This window comes from Sylvia atricapilla, chromosome 9, assembly GCF_009819655.1.
Source record: "Sylvia atricapilla isolate bSylAtr1 chromosome 9, bSylAtr1.pri, whole genome shotgun sequence".
In the NCBI taxonomy this organism is placed as follows: domain Eukaryota; kingdom Metazoa; phylum Chordata; class Aves; order Passeriformes; family Sylviidae; genus Sylvia; species Sylvia atricapilla.
This window is the reverse complement of record NC_089148.1, coordinates 16,211,855-16,236,975: the sequence shown is the minus strand read 5'-3', so window position 1 is coordinate 16,236,975 and position 25,121 is coordinate 16,211,855. Positions and strand designations below refer to the sequence as shown.

General features: G+C 36.9%; 1 protein-coding gene across 1 annotated transcript in view; it reads right to left on the bottom strand.

Moving 5' to 3' along the window:
• AK5 (adenylate kinase 5) overlaps positions 1-25,121 on the bottom strand; it is an 82,539-nt gene that overhangs the window by 18,356 nt on the left and 39,062 nt on the right. The window contains exons 7-10 of the mRNA XM_066325079.1: positions 24,010-24,100; positions 17,734-17,810; positions 4,533-4,575; positions 3,369-3,413 (exon numbers count right to left, since the gene is read on the bottom strand). Of these exons, the coding sequence (XP_066181176.1) occupies positions 3,369-3,413; positions 4,533-4,575; positions 17,734-17,810; positions 24,010-24,100 (256 nt within the window). The remainder of the gene's footprint in view (positions 1-3,368; positions 3,414-4,532; positions 4,576-17,733; positions 17,811-24,009; positions 24,101-25,121) is intronic.

Here is a 25,121-nt window from a genome sequence, read left to right as displayed (position 1 = left end):
CATAATTGAGGTTGGAAGGGACCTCATCTGCTTAAACCTTATACTCAAAGCAGGTCTAAATTAGTGATAAATTGTATTAGGTTATGTCATTCAAGGTCTGACATACCTGGGACAAATAAAGAGTTTGAGTTTTGTGATACGTTTGCGTACTGAATTTTGGTGTGTGTGCAAGAAGCTCCTGTCTGCAGCTGCTAATGTCTACTTCTAGGTGTAAACGGTGAGAATATCTTCAGTGTCAGCTAAACAGCTAAACAGGTCTTTCTTACCTTGGGTTTAAACAATTACCAGCTTTAGATTATCACCAAGAATATAACAAAGATTCTATAGAGGAAAGTGGTTACATTAGCTAAGCTTTAAACACCTCATTTACAAGTCAGCAGGGAGCTTGTTTCTGACCCAGAGTGCAGAAAGATTCCCCAAACTTCCTGTGTTACTTTCAGCGTCAGCCGAAGGCAAATGTTTCCTGAAGCTCCTGCAGAGGCCAGGGAGGGGCAATGCTCCCAGGAGCTGTGTTATGTATGACAGTTTTGTGGATGCAGCGTGGAATATTGCAGTAGTTAAGAATTAGAAGCTCGTTCATCATTCATTGTGGTTAAAATTGATGACATAGGGGTTTTGTTCGGTTTGTTTCTCTTTTAATTACTGGTAATAACTACTTAAGTTTTGAATGTTTATTAGAGCATCATCCAATTTTATCTTTGTGCGTCTTTATATTTTTTTTTCTCTTGAATTTTATATTACTGACCAAATTTATCTTTGTTTTGTCTCTTTCATTATCCTGCTGTTAGCTCCTAGATTTTTTTACTTGCTGGTACTCTTTCTCTACTTTACAATATGGATAGAACATGGACATTGTTGCTTAATTAATCCAACTTGACTGTTGTTTCCTACATTAACTCCGATGTAAACTTTTGCTAATTAGATTATTTCTTCTTCTTTCCCTTTTTTGAAAATTTTCAAGGGTAATTAGTGGGGGAAGGAACTGCCTGTTTCTTTTCCCTTGTCCTAAACAGTATCTCTGTTTGTTAAGTACGGCAGATGGTGTATTTATTTTGATTCATTTGTAAACTTCTACATCTTTAAAAATCTAGCTCTAAAACACCTTTATAAGCATCTTCTTATTTCCTCATGAAATAAAATACATCTAAGTAATGAGTTAACCTCCTTAATGACAAAAAACCTCTTACTCTTCTCATAAGATTTTAAAAAACGTTTTCAGGGGTGCAAGGATGGGGGTGGAAATAGGGATATTTTGGGAAAAAAGTAAAAATCATGCTAGATAATTTTTTGAAAATTAACCCATGTTTGGACTTAGTAAAACTTTTCATTATGATCTTTTTAAGAAAATTGAGTTTTGATTAAGGCACAATTTATCTCTGCTCCCAGAAACCATTTATTTGAGAATCTGAGCAGGAATAACTAGGAAAAAGGTGTGATTTCAGTTTTAAGATGCAAGATGGCTACTAGATGTCCTATAAAAATTATAAATGAAAATTTAAAATCACTTGTAAAATAAAAAGATTCCCAGAGGCAAATGAAAAATATGCTTTGCCATGGACAATTTCAGAGGCAAAATTCCTGAGTGTGTTCTCTTTTTATTCTTACAAATCTGCTTGTACAAACCCAAATGTTTTGGGTTTTTTTTTTTTAATAAGATATGCGAAACAGAGAGAATTAAAATTTTTCACTGTAGAGAACAGCAGGAAGGTGTAATTCAGTAAGCACAGATCACAGTTTGTTTACAGACTGAAAATTAGGTCTTATGCACCCTTCCCTTAAGAAAAGCCTCCAGTGAACTCTTCAGTACTTTTTCAAACACATAACAATTGAATTGCAAAAAATTGAGTCAACTTGTATTTGACATAAGAGAGCCTGGGATAAAATTGCAACGTGAGAACACTCTTTTAATAGAATTTTAGGTTGCCAGGAACTTCTTGGAATCATTTAGTCAAACAACTGTGTTAGACTGGGATCAGCTACAGCAGGTTGATCTGAACTCTGTCAGGTTGGGGTTTGAACATCTCCAAGGATGGGGACTCTAGGGTTTCTGGGCAACTTGTTCCAGTGTTGACTACCCTTGTAGTAAAAAACGTTGGGTTTGTGTTCAGGTGGAATTTAATGCATTTTAAGTTGTCCCTTTTTTCTCTTGTCCTGTCACTGGGCATTACTGAGAAGGTTAAGGCTCCCTCATCTTCATTCCCTCCCATCAGGTAATTCTTGATACTTAATGGCAAAATCCTCTGGAGCCTTCTGTTCTCCAGGCTGAATAGTCTGAGTTCTCTCAGCCTCTCCTCAAATGAAAGATGTTCCTGTTCCTCAAACATCTCTGTGGTCCTGCACCACACTCACTCCAGTGAATCATTGTCTTTCTTGCAGTGGGAGCCCAGACTAGACACAGGACTTCAGATGCATCCACAGCAGTGCTGAATAGTGAAGAAGGATCATCTCCCTCAACCTACAGGTATTGGAATGTTTTTTGATGCTTCCTGAATTCTGAATGAAACTTCCATTCAGTTATTATTAATTTTGGAAGTCTTTTTTTTTTTTTCTCTCCCCGAGGAAAAACAACGCACACATTGATTTAGTTTTATGTAAAATTCCCCATATTCTGGTATCTATCCTTAGGTCCTTGGAATGTGAGTTGCTGCTCTGGATTGTAAAGCAGTTCTAAGAACGGCTCAATACAAAAGCAATTATTCTTTCCAAGTAATTAGTACCAAGCTTTAAGACCAATCTTCAGGTTATAATTTGTTTTAAAAGACTGCTCTAAGTTTATGCTAATTACATTACTCACATTCATGTGATAAAGGATGTTAACATGCTGCTTCTACTCTTAGGATTTCCAAAAGCAATATAAAGTAAACCCTCAACCTGCAAAGCTGCAGCGCTGAGGATCATGCCTGGTGAGCAGCTTTTAACACGATGCTGAACACATGCAGAATTGAAACCTGTATTTAAAAGAGGTTGCCTCACAAATAAGGAAGGGAAGAGACCTGATATTTTTCAGCCAAATCTTAAACTTTTGAGTTATAATCCAATTTAGTAAAATTTTAATTAATGCTGGTGAGGTAGATTTGGTGTGGGAAGTCACAAACTCCATTGTAACTGCAAAAGAACTGATGTTTTTCTGAACATGTTCACAATCAAACGAGCTGCCTGCTCTGAGCTTTACACGACTGTTGATAGTATGGTTAGACCCAAGTTAATTACATGTTATTAAATCCTAACTCCTTTTCAAAGGACTAAATCAACATGGTAGAATAAATGTTCTCAGCCAATCTATTTTGCTAAATAAGTAAGTCACATAATCAAAGCTAAATAACATGGGAATATTAAAATGTGGCAGTTAAATTAGGAATCCTACTTACCGACAACAAAAATGATGTTTGATTTCCTTAGATCTTCTGAAAAGCCTAAAATGAAAATAAAAATTCTTTAGTGGCAAGAGCCACTAATTTTAATGTCAGTTACTTACCACACTAAATTGTGTAACTCATGCAAGGGGATCTGATTTTACTAGATTTACTTTCTGCTATAAAAAATATATGTACTTTCTCCATTCCAAAAGGAGCTATTATCCACAAGCCTATCAATATCTCAGTCTCATAGTTGTCATTGCAGATGTGATAAAGACATTTTACCTGAAAATAGACCTTGCAATACACATCAGTTTGTTAAAAAAAGAAAGATGAAAAGAGAAGCAGATTCATCTTAATGTAATACTGTGATGTAATGCATCCTCAGCCACTGAGGTTTCTACTGAGTATATTATTACATTATAATTGCTATAGAATCTTGTCCACCTCCCATTTAAATTTTATACTTCCTGAAATGTAGGTCTAAATTCCTCTGAGCCTCACATTCAGCCAAATAATAACCATCTTAGCTGAATTCCAGGCAACACACTCACCAAAACTAAGATATGTATTACAGCTTTGTCTTTAACTGCAAGTGTATCCTTTGAAAAAGCAATTGCTTCTGGTCTGAGTCCCAGTGATTGCACTGATTATATCAGTACAGAATGTGATCCTGCACCATGTGAGCCAGCTGAAATTTTACTGTGTCTTTGAGTTAATCACTTACAAGACACATATGTGATTGTGTTAATCACATACAAGACACCTCATACAATTTTGGGGTTTATTTTGTGGTGTGTAGATCTCTTATTACAAAAATCATTCGCCACGAAAAGTTTTGCTTTATCCTTTCATTACTCTTAGACTCTTAGCACCTCATACTTTCCAAGGAGACTTTCATAACTGCCAATTTGAGAAAACACCTATGAGATTTGATGCTGATTAACAGTAGTATTTTCTAATAATTTTGGATCTGTTGGCCAAAAGAGTATAGAAACATCTTTAAAAATTTTTAACTTGCATTCAAAGAGAATTCACATGTTAAAAATCCCTTGAGAAAGAAAGTTCATAATATAAATAACTTGAATTCACTTTACTTTCTAAGTAACTATTTAAATAATGGGAAATCAAAGGTTTCAAAACTAAATAGCAATTGACACTGAAAAAGAAACTCACCTCCTGTGCTCCCATAACCAGAAAAACTTGACTGATCCTCCTCCTGTTAATTAAGCAATTGACAAATTGAAATGGATATTCTGCATAGTTTGCATTTCTTCTTATATCTGTGTATCTTAATATATACCTCTCTAAGCTCTCAGTTTTAATCTATGTTGACCTATGATTTACAGTGTCACAGAAATGCTGCTAGTGTTGTTTCAGTTGCTAAACATGAGCACAGAGAACACAAGATATCTTGAGATGATTCACTATCCCATATAATGGCTGGAGTTCCTGAGGGTTGGGAATGGGGACTGGTACTGTTTAATATCTTTGTTGCTGACATGGACAGTGGGGCCAAGTGCACCCTCAGCAGGTTTCTCAGTGACACCAAGCTGTGCTTGAGGGGACGGATGTCATCCAGAGGGACCTGGACATACTTGAGAGGTGAGGCCATGTGATCCTAACAGAGTTCAGGGCTCCTGGGTCTGGGCAATCCCAAGCACAGTTACAGGCTGGGTGGAGAATGGATCCAGTGCAGTCCTGGGGAAAAGGACCAGAGTTGTTGGTGGATGAGAAGCTCAATGTGATCCATCAATGTGCATTTGCAGCCCAGAAAGCCCAACCTTGTCCAGGGCTGCATCGAAGGCAGTGTGGGCAGCAGCTGAGGGAGCAGATCCCACCTCTCTGCCCTCCTGAGACCCCTCTGGAGCCCTGCACCCGGCTCTAGGGCCCCAGCACAAGGACAGGGACCTGCTGGAGTGAGTCCAGAGCAGTCCACAAAGATGCTCAGGGGGCTGGAACACCTCTCCTAGGAAGACTGGGGTTGTTCAGCCTGGAGAGGTCTCTGCAGAGACCTTACAGCTGCCTCCCAGGACCTGAAAGGGGCCTGCAAGAGGGCTGGAGAGGGACTGTTTCCAAGGACATATAGTGACAAGGGGAGATGGCTTTAATCTGAAAGACAGTACATTTAGATTAGATCTTGGGAAGAAATTCTTCACTGTGAGAATAGAGAGGCACTGGAACGTTTCCCAGAGAAGTTATAGATGACCTATCTCTGGAAGTGTTCAAGGCCAAGTTGGATGGGGCTTTGAGCAACTTAGTGGAACATATCCCTGCCTGCTGTGGGTTTGGAGCAAAATGATCTTTAAGGTCTCTTCCAACCCAGCCCATTCTCTGCCATAATACTGGTTTTGTGAGGAACAGCTCTTCACTGTCCAGTTGCAAAATTGCTACATCATATATTAGCAATCAATGTGCATCCTAAATTTCTTCCAAAGTATCTGTAGTATGATCAGCTGCTAATAGTGAGAAAGCAATACTGGAGAAACTTCTAGAAGTGAACTATAACATAAAGATGGTATTAGTCTTCGATCTCAAATAACTTAAATATGTTTACCTTCTGAATGCAACACAAGCTTCAAGTTGTTATAAAGGCTGTTGAACTACATAGAGAGGGACTATACCAGGGAAATTGAGGATGTGGCATGTTTTTTCTCCTGAGATTTAGCCACTTAAAATTATTTTGCCACTTGCTGTATATTACAATCAATGAGAAATTACAAATACTGTCCACCAAGACATGGTCAGAATGGGAATTCTTTATTGTTCTGATAAGTGAGAATTATTTATATGGTGGACACAGTCTAGATTATGAGGTGTCAGTATACTCACACTAACAATGCTTTAGCCTGGTCTGTAAAATACCAATAATAGCATTATAATAAATAATAAACACATCCTCATGTGACAGTGTTGCATCATCAGTGCATAACATCAGCACAAAACATGTTATGTGAGTCATCTCAGTAGCATATGGATATCAAGCCATAGCTTCTGACAGCACAGCTCTCAGAAACAGCCACATTTAAATGTGTAGAGCTGCAGGAATAGATGAAGTGACATGAACTGCAAGGTGACTGGAATGGGTAAAATGCTGCCCACTGTAATTTCCAGGGCTCATGCACTACCCTTGCAGGTTTCTCCTTGTGTTCCCATCTTCACTGAAACTGAAGTACTCTTCATTAGGCTGAAGTACCATTACATTGGTTACACAAATTATTTTCATTTTTTGATTCACAGTAATTCTCAGCCTATTACACTGCAGCAGAAGAACTGCCATTTTAAAAAAGAAAAAGCTGTCATTTTCAAACAAGAGATTAATCTCTTTTCTACATTTCAAGTGACAATATTAACCCTACATCCTTTATTTTTGGATGTAAGAATACAATAAAATAATTGACCCTGCAAAGGATATATTGCATACAAAAGGCTTCACTTTAGATTCTACTTCTTATAATGCCTGTGAAAGTTTATAGATCAAAATCATTTTAGGCATGACATTTAGAGTAAAATTCCTTTAAAAATCAGGATCAAAATTCCAAGCTTTAATCAAATTAAAGGATTGAAAGTGGCATTACTTTTTTCAAGTTTTGTTTTGTTCTCCCCTGATTGCAGACTGAAACTGCCTCCAACCAGTTTTTGTGCTGATCTGGGTGAGGAGCTAGATGTGCTGTTTGGTTTGAGGTCCCTTGCAGAGTGACAGTCTGGCACCCTGTATAATGCCGTCCCCTCATGTTTGCAGTTGACAAAACCCATTTCTGATTGAGTCTTTCTAGAAGGAGGTCGCTAAACTGTGAATGCTTGACCTGCATCAGGCTGAAAACACTGCTCTGCCTCATTACCAGAGTGCTTCGGAAAATAACCATAGGATTTAGCAAGTGAGCACACAAGGCAAAGTCCCTCCAGTTAGATAGAAAATGGTATTTGACACCACATTGCCATCAGCAATACAGTCATTTAGCAGCAGCTGTATTTCAGTATAGCTGTTTCCATGTACTTGAAAGCAAAGTGAGGAAGATTACATTTTACAATGAGCTCCGAAGAAAGATGGGTAGTCTGTAATGCCAAATGCCTTTACAGTCAAGTTATATCTACAGATATTATCTGGAAACATTTCCATTCATGGAGCATAGCTGTCTGTGTAGCTACTTCAACGATATCAACAGTACATTAAAATAATTGCTAAATAGAGAAGTTTGCTACCTGTAAAGAGTTGCTTATTTGACATTTGTCTTTAGAGTTGGAAAATGCAGGCTTTTGACTGTCATTTTACTTGTCACTTATGTTATAATTAGTAAATATCTGACTGGTAGTAGATACTTCATTGGTTAATGAGTTTTCAGTTACTGTCATTGTTAGATTGTGAGTAAGTCCACAGAATCACAGAATGATTTGAGTTGGAAGATCATCAAGTTCCAACTCACCTAATTTCTGTAATAACAAACTATGAGAGTAAGTCTCAGCAAATAATGGAACGATACAGAATTCTTCATAAGTTTCAATTTTGCTGCTAGTGAATCAGTATTCTTAAGGCATATCAATAAAATAGATTTAATCTTTTTATCTAATGAGGGGATATTTTCTTCATTAGGACTTAGTGACAGCTGTTGTGAATGTCAGTTACCTGATGAAATGAGAAAGCTTTCCTGTTATCCATTATTAACCTCTGCTCCAATCCTTGCATGGTTTAGGTTTTTTTGTTTGGGTGGTTGGTTTGGTTTTTTGGTTTTGGGTTGGTTTTTTTTTTTTTCATGGAAAATAAGAGAGTTCTACCTTATCAACTCATTGTTATTTGAATGTTTCTAGGAAATAGTGGTGAAAAGCACCTGATACATTTTATTCAGATTTCTAACACATATAACAGGAGTTTCTCCTCCAGATTTACCAAAGATGATAAATAATCACAGATAAAGGAGAAAAGAGGCAGTTGAATGAGACTGAATTTAAAATAGAGCATGACTGCTGCTTAAAGTTATGCTCAGTTTTCAAGTTTGAATTTGAGAATGTAAATGTTCCAAGAAATGTTTCAAACTCAAATTATTTAAACAAATAAAAACTACATGTTTCTTTGCTGGTTTTATGCAAGGGCAGTCCTCCCTGGAATGGATTTATGAGCCATACTATTAAATTTGATTTATACTTCAAATCAATTTTTAGCCTGAGCTGCTTTCTGCAAGCTGAGTCTTAAAGTATGCCTCTGGAAAGCAGAGGTGGCTGTGCTCTGACCTCCTCTGCTTCAGAACTAATAAATAAGGTAAGACACACTAGGAATACATTCACAATTCAAGGCTCTTTTATTCCACTAAGAGACATATTTTCTTATATACTTTATACTGCTCAGCAGAGTGGAGTTGTGTCAAAAAGGACTAATAGAAATTAAGATGAGGGTATAGTGCTAATGCTTTTCGAGGTGATTTTTGTTTGTTCAGAATGCATACAACTGCAAAAAAATCAGTGCTCAAAAAAGCATCTACAAAATTCTGACAGATGAGATCACTGTGATTCCCATTTAATTCTGGGTTTCTGGCAAAGACAAAACTCTGTGCCATTTCCTCTTGTGAGGACAGGCTGAGGGAGCTCTGAGGGAGCTGGGCATGTTCAGCCTTGAGAAGAGAAGACTGAGAAGGACCTAATCAGTGTCTGTCAGTATCTGAAGGGAGGTGTCAGAGGATGGACCGGGCTCTGCTCAGTGGTGCTGAGCTGTGGTTCAAGAGGCAACAGGCAGAAAATGATGCACAGAAGCTCCACCTAAACAGGAGGAAGAACTTGACTGTGCAGGTGACCAAGCACTGGGAGAGATTGCCCAGTGAGGTTTTGGAATCTCCTTCAGCGGAGATATTCAACAGTCATGGGATGCAATCCTGTGCCATGGGCTGTGGGATGACCCTCCTTGAGCAGGGAGGTTGGACCAGGTGACCCACTGCAGTCCCTCTTTCCACCTTCCCCTTTCTGTGATTCTTCCTTTAAAACAAAAATTATCAGTTCTAAAAAGAATAATTTTAAATAATTATACCTATTAGGTAGAGATTAACCCATTTTTAACACTCACAAGCCAAGATGAAATTATCAAGCTTTTAAATTTGGTTGGGATTTTTTTCAGATTTTTCATTCGTGTTCAAGAACATTAAGAAGAATATCTGTAGGTAGTTTAGAGACAAAAAAGCCACAATTTGTGTGCTATAGTTTGAGGGAGGAAGTGGTTTTTGTTAACTTCTGTACGTATTTATAATGACAAAAATACTAAGCATGAAATTGGAAGCAAAATCTATTTAGTTTTGTATTGATTTCCAGACGTCGGAAAAAATTTCAAAGAAATTACCTCTTAAGGGCAACAAGGTGTGCAACCAGAACACCCCTCCCAGAAGACTAGCAGCAGTTTGCACCAACACAGCACTGTAAAGAGTGTTCTGGTAAACCAAACACCTCATTTGAAATTTTAATATTAATTTGATTTTAAAGGTTGAACTAGAGGGGGTCAGCATTATATGTAACTTGAAGAAGAACTGGAGCTTGATTTTTAAATATATTCAAGTTTTAAAGACAGAGACATTCAATAACTATGTTATTTATGCATATTTTCTATCTATCACTGACTCTAGAATAGTTCTATCACATGTAGTATTCAGTTAGTTTCCAGTTAGGTCTGTATTTATAGAAAGCTCTCAGTGCCTACAAAATTATTTCTGGAAGTTATCACTATTTTTCCTTTAGTATTTTTTTTTTCTGTAAATCACCATCACTCCTTAAATGCTTCTTCTGTATGTGGAGTATTTATGCTGTTTGGTACAAATTCTCTCAGGGCTCTCAGGGACAATTTTATATATTTTTTTATATCAAATCACTGCAGGAGAGAGACCTCCCTGTGTACTTGAACTGCAAACTTGGTGCTGCTCAGCTCCTTTTTAGACAGCTGACAACAATCCTTATGAATGTATCCCTCACATCAGACACCTCAGTACTATATGCAGAACCTCTCTGCCCTGAGAGCTGCCTTCTGAGAGCTGAAATTCAGTGGTTTGAGTTCTTTGTTGCTAATGATTTGGTTTGGGTTCTTTTTTATGTATGTGCATTTTATGATTTTTCGGGGTTTTTTAAACTTTAGATAAGAAAGGCTTTTTTGCAGGCCTGTCTCAACTCAGTTTTCAAAAGGAAAAAATCTTGACATGGAGAAGGACAAGAATAGAGTGTTGCAAAAAAACCCCCAAACCCAGCGTGCAACCTCAGATCCTATGATTTGCTGCAATTCAGATAAAAATTGACAGTTGTACTCAAATTTTGCCTCTCAATGACCCTTTCTGCTTAACATTTGCCAAGCATATTCAAGGTTCACTAAAACATCTATTTATATATTATTAGGTAGTTTTATAACTTTCAACTTCTGCAGTATTTATAAGGGACTTCTGTGCTAAGAAGGAATTGAACTATCTGAAGAAACAGTCCACTGATTTGAGATGCACTGCTGTGAAGGAGTTCTAAAACTAGGCCACTTTTCATTCTTTATGACTGATATTTAAGCCCAAAATGACTAACATTGACTGCACAATCCTGGGATACATAAGGAGTAAAAAAAGCCAAATAGGAAACATATGGCTTTCTGAAAATACATAGGGGATTTTTTCTATTTTCCAGTGTACCCAAAGAAACCACTCTTCTGCTTTGATACAATACAAATGTGTGGTTTTAAGAGCGGTTTTGTATCCCATAGAGTAAAAAAGCATCTTTGCAATCACTGCAGTTTTATATGTGCATGTAAAAATATATAGGATGTACTTCGACAGTGATTAAGAAATATAAATGAAATAAAAAGGCACTTCCTTCTGCAGTGTTTTAAAATATAGGAATTATTACTACGAATATTTTCAGGAAAGGATTTTGGTAGCTGTCTTTAGTGATGATGGGCTACATGATCAGAAACAATCCACAGCCCTGAGTAAGGGCTCTAAATGTAGCAGGCAGAGTGGGTTTAAAATACACCTTTACATTGCTCTATCAGTTTTTGGTGGAATAGGAAAAGTTCTGCTGTGGATCCTATTTGCATTAACTGTGTGGGATACCTAATATTCCCCCAAGAATTATGCAGGTTCTCTGGACTGTAAGGGTAGACCTCATAAATTTAGCTATGAAGTTGTTTTGTTCATGGAGGCATAAGGCCTCAGTTTGCCAGTGGAAGGGCAAGCTGGTGTGAGGAAAGAGGGTACAGTATCCTACTGATACTGTCTACAGAAATGATGGTGAGATACTGTAAACTGCAATGCTTTTACTACAGACACTTCCACAAGCCACAGAGAAGAATTTCATAATTTACTGCAAAATTATTCAGTGAGGCATAAATGCAGCACCTCTTATAATAATGTTGTTACTGCTGTTTAAATCTCCAGTAACTCACTTGGGCTCACCATCATTTTAACTGAATCCTTATGCCCTGTACTGCCCACCAGAGCTACAGGCAGCAACTTTGGGTTCAAAATTAGGAAAGAATTGGAATGCAAATACTTCAACTAACCCTGGCATTTTAGTCTCCCCTGATATATGTATCACCAGAAAGTAAGTTCAAATAACATCTGTGAAAGAAGAAGCAAGCAACTGCTTCTAGCATTTCAAAGAAAAAAGTGTAGGTTGACCCTTGGGTTATTTTTTGCCCATTTTGCCATGGTTTGCATGGGGGGAAATAAAGCAGGAGACCTTCTCATGCATCCCTTTATTACAGTGTACAATGGTGATTTTGAAAGAGAAAAATAAATTCTTTGCGTTTACAAAATTATTTTGAAGCACCAAAATACACATGGTCTGAGCTTATTCAGGAAACATTTTGTAAGGCAAACTGTAGTACTTTGTTTCTAGAACTGTTTTTTTTTTTTTTTTTAAAGCATTTAATAGGATAGTTTCCATGGCAACGTGAACTGAACAGATTGTTCACTGACTTCAGTACATTTCTATTAAACATCTTTCCTCTGTAGTTAGGCCTGCTTTTCCAGGTCTTTCATGTCTTTGGATGCTTATTCATTTTGCCTTTTCGCAGATATCCTTAAACTAGATTGGATTCCACCTTTAACAAAAACAAGTGTTGAGAGAACAGTTTCACAACCTTTCTCTGAATATCCTCTCATTTTCCTTTCTATCCCATATTCCTGTTTTAATTGGTTTCCCTGTAAAACCAGCATCTGTAATTCAAATTGATACTGCTGTCTATCAGCAAAAGAGAAATGGACACTGCAGAAATGTTCAGCATGAAAAGTGGCTTCTGGATGCTTTTGGTCATTTTATTAAGACTTGTAATGTTTAATGCTGCATGTCTGAATAAAATTGCTGTTACACCAGAAGTTCCTTACCTTCTCAAGTAAAAAGAAAGCACATGATTAATATATGACATTATAATTTGACTCCTTGAAGAATTTAATTAATGTTTATCTAATTTTGAAAGGTACCTTTTGAAATCTGAATGAGAATTTCTCCTGTTGATGGAGATGTGCAGTTTGCTCTCTGTAATATTGTAATGCTAACCCGAAAGCACTGTGTCTGAAGGGTTAAATATATTACTTGGACTGAATCTTCAGAGTAGGGAAAACGGGGTCAAAACAAAGTGACAACTGATAGGAAACACAGTAAATGGAGGAAAATGGTCTTTGGTTTAATCCACAGAGCTTTAGTTAAATGAGGCTTTCATTTTGTTCTGGCCCATCAGTTTTATTAATATTTGGGTTCTGCCTCTGCATTGAAAAGACTCTCAGGAACTTTTTGTTATGTCTCTTGAATATTTAAGTTTCAAGCCATGCTAATCAGTCAGGCTGGAAATATTGTTATAGTCTTGGTAGCAATGGAGCCTGGTTTGCATCAGTTCACTAAAAGCTTTCCTGCTGCTCTCCTAAAGCCTGGATTCCTCTGTGCTTTGGACAGGAGACTGCACTGAGCTGTAAAACGAATTTTAACTACACGGCAAAAACTTTTACTCAAGAGTCTGTTTCCTCTTGTTAGAATGAGTAAGTGTCTTTCAGGGCTTTTTTCCTCAACTTGATTTTAGTTTTGCTTGTGAATTTTTCAAGTGAGCTGTCACATTTCTAATTATAAAACATTCTGAACTTGCAGCAAAGATTGGGTTATTCAAATTTTTTTTTAAATTGAGTTGATTGCTTGTCATTGCTGAACAGAAACCCTTTTTTTCTCCTTTTTTTTTTTTTTTTACATCTACCTTTCCTAGGTCTTTGATACATTTGGGGTGGAGGTGGGAAAAAAAAAGAAAGGCAATCTCTTCTTTGCACATAACTAATTGCATCAGTAAATGCAGTATGACACTACAAGGGCATGGAAATCTCTCAGTTATGAACTGGTAACTCCCTCAAAGGCCCAAAAATGTGTTTCCATGTTTTGTAATGGGAGGAGGGTGATGAGGCACTGGAACAGGCTGTCCAGAGAAATTGTGGATGTGTCATCTCTGGAAGCATTCAAGGCCAGGTTGAATCAGTCTCTGAGCAACCTGGTCTAGTGGAAGGTGCTCCTGCTCATGACAGGGAAGTTGGACCTAAATGATCTTTAATGTCCCTTCCAACCCAAACCATTCTATGAAATCTGACCTCCTGTTCCAAATATTAGAAGAGGCTAAATATATTTTTGATGATATATATAGTATAAATTAACACAGTGAGCATTAAAAACCTTTATCACATTTGAGAGTATTCCAGCAGTAAAGAACAATCCTTATTAAATCAGACACTGGTCATGACAGCAAGTTCTGCAAATTGAAAATACTCTTTGTGGCTGTGGCAGTCAAAAATGCCTGGCCCAAAATATATTCTTGAAGTCTTAGTAGAGGTTAAAATATCTGAAAACAAATCATGTTACTTTGCTTTTATGTTATCCAATCAAGTCATGAGCAGTGTAATCATTATTCCGGAAAGGGCTATAGAGATTGCTAAGACATGAAACCTTGGCTGGTTCTTCCACAAGGCATTCTCAATGAGAGGTACTATCTGCTTCATTTATTTGTTTATTTCTATTTTTCTAAGTAATTCTAAAAACTTACATTATTGCTTTTATAATACAGGATCTCACAGATCTGAGACAAACCCCAGAAAAACAGTTATTAATGATTTTGGAGAAAAGACTGTTGGTTTTTTTTAGATTTTTTTAAAGGTATTTCCCTCTTGTCTTTCAGTGCTGTAGGGACTTAGTGAATAGAAGTGTTCTAGTTCTTAAAGTATTCATGCATAGCCAGTAGAAAACAATCAGCTTACTTTTAATTTAGTTATATGAATTTAATTGAACGATCATTTATAAAATGTACAATTCGAAGCTCAAGCTTTCTCTGAATTGTTTTTAATTCAATTTTCCCTGCATACTCTTCCAGAAAAGCCAGATCTTAATTTGCACTAGTATTGCTTTGTACTGTTTCAACAAGAGGTATCAGGTGTTTCTGGAAGCACTTGGCACTCCTCTACATCAGTAGTTGGAACCACACCACTCGATCTGCTTGCTCTGCCTACCAGTAAGAGACATTATTCTGGAAAAAGTAATGTACATCTGAAGAACTCAGATGGTTTTTTGGCTTGGTTTACACTGGACATTTTCCTGGCTTATTCCAAAAATGAGAAATGCAAAAGTATCTGTGTAAGTCCAGCCAGCTGTGGCTTCGTCTTCTGTGTGACCCCCAACTCCTCTTGTTCAGTGACTACCAAGTTGTTCCCCTAAAATCCAGCCATTTTTAGCAGCTCATCTGTGTAAGGTTGCTTGGAAACCAGCCTTCTTATCCCCCACGTTCTCATGACAGATTTCCTATGCAATAACATCACTGCATGACACATTTGTATCCAGACACACATTCTTTTTCCACTTGAGATTCTCTGAGTAAAGGTTGTTGATGCTTCAAACAATTCGTAAACAGCATGTGGTAAATCACTGGAGTATTAAATCACTGCCACAGTCAAAATGAGCTCAAGTTTTGAATGTGAGCAGTTCCTCACTCCTGAATTTAGTTACTGATCTTTCTTTACTGAGAGTAATTTCTCATTTTGTTGTTCAGACCAGGCAGTTAGGTGGTATTAGGACTTAATGGTAATCTCCATTCAGTTTTTTGCTTCTGTATGTAATACGTGCTTCCATAATTTATAATGGGTTGAAATTACTTTCTCCTTTGTATTTTCTTTATACTTATACAAAGCATCTCAGATAAACTGTGTATACATTTATTCATTAGTAATATAAATATTTCTATTTTTAAAAATGTTTCAAAAAGTATCAAGACACCAACTTGCAGCTGAAGTGAGTTGGTGTCAGCCACTTCATATTTGTATAGCTTCATATTTGTCTTTGACTGATGGGGTTTTAGCAGTTTTAGCTTCATTTCTCCTTCCTATTTTAACGGTATTGTACTCTTGCCAGAATGGCAATGTCTTAGTTTAAGCAAAATAGTGAGAAAAGCTAACTGCCACATCTGGCAGCAGGAAAATTTGCCATTGACAAAGACAATAAGGTCCCATCATAGTCTCCTTGTTCAATCTCATGTGGGATTCACATGCATTCAAAACTCCAGTGCTTTTATGGATGGTGTAACGTGTCATCAATGAACTATATAGTTTGCAATTATTATGATATCAGGATAATTTTCAAATTTCTGTTAATTTTATTTTATTTTGTAAATATAAAACTTGTGGTTATTATGTAAACATTATGAACCAAGAGTATAATTTGTTTAGTGTATATACTCTTCCAAAAGAACCTATTTTAAATGGCATTAAAATGCAAAATTTAACATCAAAATAGCCAAACAATATAAATATAGATTCTGCTTTATAGACCTAAACCCCTAAATAATAAAGTACAGTATAGACAAAGATAATGGGAAATTTAGAACTTTCCTGGGCAGAGAATGTTTTAAGAAGGGTTTATGAAAGAATGAGATTTAAAAGGGGATGTGGAGACAGAAACAAGCTGCCTCCTTGAAAAACAGCCAAGCTGAAATAACTGAGCCAAAAAGAACAGTAAAGGGGTCTAAAAATTAAAATGAATGATTGGAGCTAGGACATATAACATGTTGCAGGTGAGGATGAAGTGTTGCATTGAATACTGTGAAAGAAAACCAATGAATGATCCAATCATAATGAAAATTCAGTTTTGTTGGCCCTCATTTTGTCACTAGCTTTAAAATGTCACAAGAAAAGATATCTTTTGCAAGTAATGAGAAAAGAGGTGAGAACATTTGCAACTGCATTTTGTTGAATGACAACAGAAACACAAATTAACATTCTGTGCCAAGCTGCTTACAAATCTAGAGAGATGTTTGTGGTATTCATGAAGAAAATACAAGCAGAGTCATGCAAAAGTGGAAGACAGGAAGCAAAACATAGAAAACCACCACCCTTAAGTATGGTGGTGTGATAGACAGATGGCTTTATTTCATTTTTTTTTTAACATTCTAAGTTATTCTTTTTAAGCTTATCCACAGCACAGTAACAAGCACATAACCCTTACCCTTAGAGCAGCATTCAAGACACAGGAACCTCCCATGTTTCAGTTTGTGCCCACTGTCCAGTCACTGGGCACCAGAAAAATGCCTGGATCCATTTCCTCTGCATTCTCCTTTCCAGATTTCTGTACACTTCGATAAGATGCCCCTGAGCCTTCTCTTTTCCAGACAGAATACTCAGGTCTCTCAGCCTTTTTTTGTAAGAGAGATGGCCCAGTCCCTGAATTACCTTAGTGGTCCTTTGCTGGACTCTTTTAAGTCCAGAGTATCACTATCCCTATGTGATGTATTACTAAATCAACAACTGAACACTGGTCCAGATGTGACCTTACCACTGTTGATATGAAAATTATAGGGGAAAGATATATACAACCTTTTTTTTCCCCCTCTCTCTGGCATTCTTCCTATATACAAGGAAAACTCTTATCAAAACGTAGTTTTTAGATGTGGATTGAACAGAATCAGTGGAAAGGCTGGTTTGAACATATGAAAGGCTTTGTTATTTATTCTTAAAAACAATTTTTCATAGAGAGAATGTCTGATTCAGTTGTAGATATATTTTGCACTTTTTATAACTTCATACTGCTCATTTGAAAAGTTTTACTTCTTAAATATACAGCAGACTTACAGTAGATTTTAGCAATTCTATTAGTCACATTTGCCAACATTTTTAAATTTATGGAGGAAATTCAGCAATGCACAGTAATGGAAGATACAGGCTCTTAATACTACAATAATATTCATTCTTTTTTCCTAACCAAAAAGCAGCATCTGTGTATCATGAATTTACTTATGTTGCACTTAAGAATCCATTTGCCCTACCCTTAAAGTTCCATCACCTTGTTCAGACAAATTTTACGGCACACTATGTCCATAAACTAGAAAACTGTCTAGAGAGAAGCCATATATACAGAAAATTACCTGGTCTTCAAAGTCAAAGTCAGGATAAATAGCATCTCCAGAATCCATAATCAGATTGCAATCAAGTTCATTTTGCCCTAAAATAGGAAAAAAAAAAGAGAATTCAGAAATGGATTGAAAATTTTCACTTTGTGGTGGAACACTATAATATTTCCAACTACCTGTATCTGTGCAAAAACCGTGATCCAAGGAAGCATTCAGGTTTGCTAGAGTGCCTTGGTGAATGGTGTTTCATTAGCAAAACCTTCAAAGCATCCATAAAAGCTACTGCAAATCTTAATAAGGAAGAGCTATGCTAAATGGTGAATTGTTTTAGCTAGATTGCATATTTATTGGGCAGGGTGTTCTGCGTGCCATGACTCACAATTGTAAAATTGCCACACTCAAGGGAAAATACAAACCAGTTTAAGAAAGAGAAAGGAAATACTAATTTCTGATTAACAGATAAGAATCCTTGAGTGGTCTCTATAGGGGACCAAAGCAGCACGCTTCCAGCAGCAATCATCTCCATTTCTATCCTATTCTACCCCTTCCCAAGGAGACTGTGTGGCTCTGCCCTTTCTCTTTGTCATCTTCCTGGGGCAGGACCAGGAAGAATCCCAGTCTCTTGCACCTGGGATGACAAAACTCGATTGTTGAGAGGCCTTGACCTGACTGAGCTTTACAGTTTAGCTTCAGCTGAACTGGTGAAGGTGCAGGACAACAGAAACTGAGCTTGATATTTCGAGAAGCCATTTAGGGGGGGATTCACTGCTGAACCACAATGGGAGGATAAACCAGCAATAATGTTTCTATATAAACATAGGAAGGCTATATATAACATGGCCATCTTATTCTGGCACTGTCACCCCATTCAGATAATCTCAACCCTGGGCCATGGTCTCCTGGGTCCTCCAGATGGTGCAGCCCTAAACCAAATTCTGCACATTTTCTAAACACATTAAAATGTCAATTGGCATGAGACTAGAAGTCATTTTCACAGCCTTAGTAAAAAGAGAATAATAAAAATATTGTAATGATACACAGAAATCTAAAAATTATAGCCAGCTGGCCACACAGATGAGTCCAACCACTCACTTCGTGTGGGGACCAACAGGTAACACCAGGGGAAGTGTAAGCTGTGTTTTGTTTTGTCTCCTCACGTCCTCAGTGAAACAAGATCACTAATGATGAAAATAACCCCCTCCTTCCTGAGTTACAGGTGTCTCAGCCTGGTATGATGTTCCTGCCAGCACTGGCCCTGAGGGTACATAGTTTTAAGCCTATTGCTGACCTGGAGTTGTTTTCTCACCATTAGAGTTGTTTGTATGGGTGGCTTGCTGTAACGAGCACTATCAATAACAGATTTTGCATTTCAATTTGTGCCAGATGCATTTATATATTATCTGGGTTTGTTTGCTTCTGAAGTTTACATAGTAATAATCTGTGTAGGTGGTGAAGTAAATATCCCTGACAGAGAGATTAGAAGAGAGGAGCTGGATGTAATGATTACCAAAATCTGTAACTGCATGGTACAAAGGGTGATACCAGTGTGTCCTAGTTTGCAATCCTTATCACAATTACTGCCAAATTAATCTTCAATTTAACTTTCTGGACTACATAAGACATACCAGGAAAAGACCTGCATCTACCATCTGATGGTGCTTTTGTTTTGGTTCCTCACTCCCCTGCCCCCACCCCCAGTGCTCATGTATAGTTTTTCAGATTGCTATAAAAAAATTACAGAAAGGAATTATATTCCTGGCACTGCAGGGTCACATGTACACACGCAGCATGTTCTCTGGCATGTACACCTTATGGTGTTTTGAAAAAACCTTTCTCTAAAAGATACATGCAAGGAAATAGATTTCTAGCTGCTGAGAGAATCTTAATTTTTTGATTTATCTTACACAGCTGACATCTCACTCTTAACACCGTGTCATTGTTGATAATATAATTTAACTAAGCCTCAGTTGTCACTGGCACTGGCCTACTCTGACACATCAATCACTTCTAAAGGCACTTGTTGGCACTTTATTAAAGGCACTTGATTAACTGTCACTTAACTACCAAGAGCAGTACATATTCTTAGCTAGAAACATTAGTATGAAATATGGTGCTGCTAACTTAAATGTAAAGGTCAGGCTGAAAATGAATACTCATGCATAATGTATCTTAAGTGATAAAAGCCATAATGGTTATACAATTTTAATATGGTCAAGCATCTTAAAGAGTTTTTCTCTTGAACTAGAATACCAGTGTCCTTGGAAAAGCATAGCTTCTTTCCAGGGTATATTCAAGAAAAATTGAAAATCAGTCTTTTCTTTCATGGTTTAATGAAAACTAACAAGCCCCATAACCATCTATCACTGAACAAGGCTCAGACTTCTTTACCCTTCTCAAATTGCCTGAAGACAAACTCATCAGATATTATTTGAAGCAAATGGCTACTCCCAAGACAGGATAAAGTAATTAAGGGACATATCAGAGCACTTGCCATATCCCTGCTGTACATGAGTAGTTTGCTGTGCTCCAGCTCAGTTTGTTGTTGGAGGGAGCGTATTTTGCTAAGATTGGACTAAATCTTCCTAAAACATGTCTTGCAGGGGAGAACAATCATTAACTATCTCTTGTAGGCACGGCAGCAGAGGCACACCAGGGAGCCCCCTGGCAAACTGCTAGCAGTCAGGTCCTGCTGTAGGCACATCTCCAGACAAAGCTAAAGCCAAAAGGAGAGCCTTGGAAAGTGGATAATTCAAAACTCAGCTCAGGTTTTCTAAAAGCAAGTTTAAATCAGCCACATTTTATGTAAAACCTGTGGCAATGTTTATCTATCAAAGGTGAAATCCACAATAGTGTCTTAAGGAAAAGAGGAGGACTGGTTCAAGTGTTCAGAGGCAAACATGCCCTGCTACTTTCAAGGAGACTGAAGGCTGCTTATCTCATGTCTGACAACAAAGAGGTTGATCATAAATAAGTTTTAAATGCCTTTTCTGAGCAAATTGCATTGTTTTTCTTTTGCTTAGTTGGTACCATGAGAACTAGGCTATAAAAACCATTCATGCTTGTCTATTAGGAGGAAAGGTGTACACTCTGGTTTGTCTTAATTCTTTCAAAAGGGTGTCCCATTCCACCAAATAATCTCTTGACTCAAATAAGCTCTTGGTTCACTTGGAGCCTTCCTCTGCTTATATGAACCTTTAGGAAGTGATTTGAGTAACTTTATCAATTGCAAAAGGGGAAATTCAAGTTAAAAATATCATTTAAGAAAGCGCATGAAAGTTCTACTGCCATAGAGAAATAACTCTATGATTTGAAAAGGTACCTGATTTGAAAAGGTACCCTTAGGGCTTAAAATATACTTTCTTGATTGCATGAATAAAGTTAAGGCAATGGAGACCTGGTCACTTTCATATGCCCTGTGTTTTCCTTAGAGAAAAAAAGAGAGGATTTTATTAGGTGCAGTACTACATAATTAAAAGATAAAGCAGTTGAAAGTTTTTATAAATTCCCCGTTAACTGAATAATCAGGTCTCTGGGGAGGAACAGGTTGAAATACAAAGAAGCAGAGAGTTAGATGCATTCCCTTTTATGCCATGTTTTGTATCTTTACACTGAAGGCATCTTTCATAAAAATTTGTCTTGTGAGGAATCCAAGAGGATGCAATGACACAGCACAGAGGGGCGAGGTTAATTAAAGGTGGCTGCAGTTTTACAAGGATGTGCCAACAGGTGTTACCCCTGCCAAGTCTGGCAGTCAGGGACAGTGACACCCTGCACCAGAGGGGTGCACAGCTGTGCTCAGTCATTTCCTTCACCATGAGGCTGTATTTTATTTTTATGCCATATTTTACATAATGTCTGTTGCTCCTAAGTTGAATCGCACAAGTTTGATCACAGAAAGCTGAGAGAGTGTGGCTGTTACAGATAGGTGTGTAATTCCTACCACAGACATGCACCTCAAAGCCCAGGGGATCATGGCTGTAAAGTCTCTGGTCCTATAAAACATTTCAGTGTTTTAAGCCTGGGTTCATGGCACTTTCTCTGAAAATGTGTTCATCCTTAAGTTGTCATGAATGCAAATGTCAAGCATTGCCTTTTCACAGTTCACTAAATTCATTTATACAATGAAAATAAACTGTACTGATCTGTCTAAATTTATCTGCAGTTGACTTCATTTCCCATCACAAGGTAGCTATGACCCATCATGCAAATTAATTAAGTCTGCTTCTTGGACCATTTGTGTTTAGCAAATCAGCTAATGAATTTCCAATCCTTGCTTAAATGCATTACTTATTTTTGAATTCTGCTAGCAATTCTATTCAGTATGGTTCATTGGCTCAAATTTACCCATATTCATATTTCAGCAGTGATAGTATTCACACAGTTCAACACTGACTGTCATAAAAGCAATCTAAGCCTATCCTGTGAAACACACTGCTTCTCTTAATAACATGCTTAAACTCAATAAAATAAAAATGTCTTTTTATGTTATGGAACATGCTCTGAAGCACCTTCTAATAACTCAATTAATACATGTTGCATATAAGCATTTGGGCAAGACAAATGCTTAGAAGATAAACTTCAAGTGGAATATTACAGAAATAATTTGTTGAAGCACTGATGAGCATTAGAATGATTACATTTTAATTTTCCTCTCAGTAAGATGCTTCTAATACAAATTTTACCCTAACCTTACACTGTTGAGTTTCATGACATGTTGTTGCTCTTGGAAACAGTCTTAATATGTTGTAGAAGGCAACAATGACAAAATTGTATTTTCATCTATAAACATTTTGGTTGTTTTCTTTCAGTACATATTATTACAAAGTTGATTACAACTGGATTTTACAGATACAACGTGAATTAGTTTGATGCTGCCACATGAAAATATTAGAAATACTCTCTTTATGTTAGCTATAAGGAACTATAGTATATTGCAATATCACTAATAAGATTAGAAGACAAAAAGTGAGATCAAGACATGCTGGAACTGCAGTCTCTAGAAATTAAACACCAGATCTCATAGAAATCTTACTTCAAATCTCATTATTATCGGTGTTCATAGTATGCACTAATTAGGTGATTGTGGCATGGCATCTGCTCATGGCTATCCAATTATTTTGGTGAGAGATTTATTAAATAGATCAGATTTTCCAGGAACTGACTAGAACTCATCCAGAATCACAACCAATTTGTGCAAATTGTTTAGCTCTCATCAGGCTGTTTGTCAGAGCTTGCACCTTTATGACACTTCTTTTCTCTTCTTCTTGTCCATAATTTAAATCAATTAGGGAATCCAGAGGCAATTATCAACACAACGTTGTACAGTGGGAATGCCATTTTAGGTTTGGGATTGACCTCTTGCCTCTGTGAATAAGGCTAGGCACAAAATAAATGTGTGCCACTTAGTAGAGAAAGAGAATCATCTTTATTCTTGTGTGCATCTTCTCTCATGGCTACCACTAGAATCTTGTGGGCTTTTTTTTAGCTCATGCACTTCTTACAATTCTCAACCTCCTCCCCAACCTCCCTTGCATTCACTGCCCTCCCCCTCCCCACATGGTACTTCATCTTTGTCTCATTTAGAACATTATCAAAAAATTATTTTTGTGTGCTGGTTCAAAAGACATTTGTGATATCATTTAACTATGTAAAGACAGTAGTTGATTTGGAAAACAGCCAGGGATGCCATTGTAAAAGGAAGAAGTTGTGAAGTTACCAAGGAACATTTCTCTGCTGCCCTCAAGCAAAATATTTCTGACAGATGTTGTGGATTTTCAATGCTTTGATTTTTTAGCTTCAATTATTTTACAGTCCTTTGTCTCTCAAAGGCTTTACTTTGAAGATATTCAGGCCTCAGTAAGCATAATGATAAATAGACAAATAAATAAAATCCCCAAACACTTGACTTATATTCACACACCATTTCAGAATTAGTACCAATTATTACAGAGGAAAAGTATGGTCATTGACCTCACAGGACTGATTTTCTGGTGAACACCAAGGTATCATTGGAATTGAAACAGCTGACAACTAGAATTGAAAACTTATATGATTTTTGTATTAATAGTATAGTTTAAGTAGGCTTGTCATAGTATTTTAAGGTTAACTTGTAGATAAACAAGTTGTTGGATAGGCTACATGAAGTTTTTTTGTCCCTGATTGTGCAAATGTTTGAGGTTGGTCAAGCCTCTGCTACAGTACCTACATCCAAACTTGAAGAACATGAAAAAGGCATCCCAATTTCAAAAGCAGTACAATAAATTTCATTCTTTAAATCTTACATTAACTCACCTGCTGCAGTCTCTTTGTTTGCAAATAGTTTATTGTCCACTGCTGAACTTATGTCAGAGAACACTTCTTCTTCATCTCTGTCAGCATCAAACTAAAAAAAAAAAAATGTTGGCAATCAGGCTGCTTACTACTTCGCTGAACATTAACATGTACTGTGACTTCTCACCCCAAGCCTTCCTGATATTCCTATACTCCTTTCTATTTTAATGTGTGCAGTCCATTGCTTTAGGTATGAATCATTTAAATTTTGAGTTTAATTTTGTAAACCATTTAAGCTATTTTTAATAGCCTGTCAGAAAGAGAAACTACAGTAAAATTGAATTATTCTCAGAGAATGGAGTTTCAAAGCAGAAGGTAAAACTAGTAATGCACATTACTTCTTCAGTCATTGGATGGTTGAAAAAAATGTCAGCATAGAGACTAGAAATGGGATTACTTTACTGTCACTTCTTTTTGGTGATCAGCATAATGAACTTTTTAATTTGCAAGTGAAAAACTTTCAGCAACTTCTAAATTGTCTGAAATAAATTTTTGTGACATGTAAAATTTCTTCACATAGTTGAGCAGAACTCTTAGGAAAGAATAAGTAATTTTGAAAATCCCCTTCTTACAGAAAAGGGAGCTTTCCTCTCTCAGTATCAGAAAGTGGTATGATTTAGTGACAAATTAATTAAATCAGGAAAGAAAAGCTGCTTTAAAATTACAAATAATTAATTTCTTGCAATTTTAACCTTCTTTTTCATTTATTCTGTCTTTTGCCTTACTTATTCTGGTACCAGTTCTCCCAAATTTTTTCTAGGCTCTTCCTGACAGGTTTCTTTTTATGCCCAGGTGACTGTGGCAGGGGAGAAGTTCTGCTACAGTGACATGCTTGACAATGGGTTTGTGATTTTCATGTTGTATTTATCAAGCTTTATTTATTTTGGTCATCACATATTCAGATAGATGAGCCTACCATAAATATCAATACATGGAGTTTTCTGACTGGTTCTTGAAATGGAGTTTGAGGGTCTGACTCTGTAGACCACTCAGAAGTTCATCCTGCAGCAGTCACCATCTGACTGGGCAGACACTTATTTAATCTCGAGAAATTCTTCTGCCATTTAGGGTTT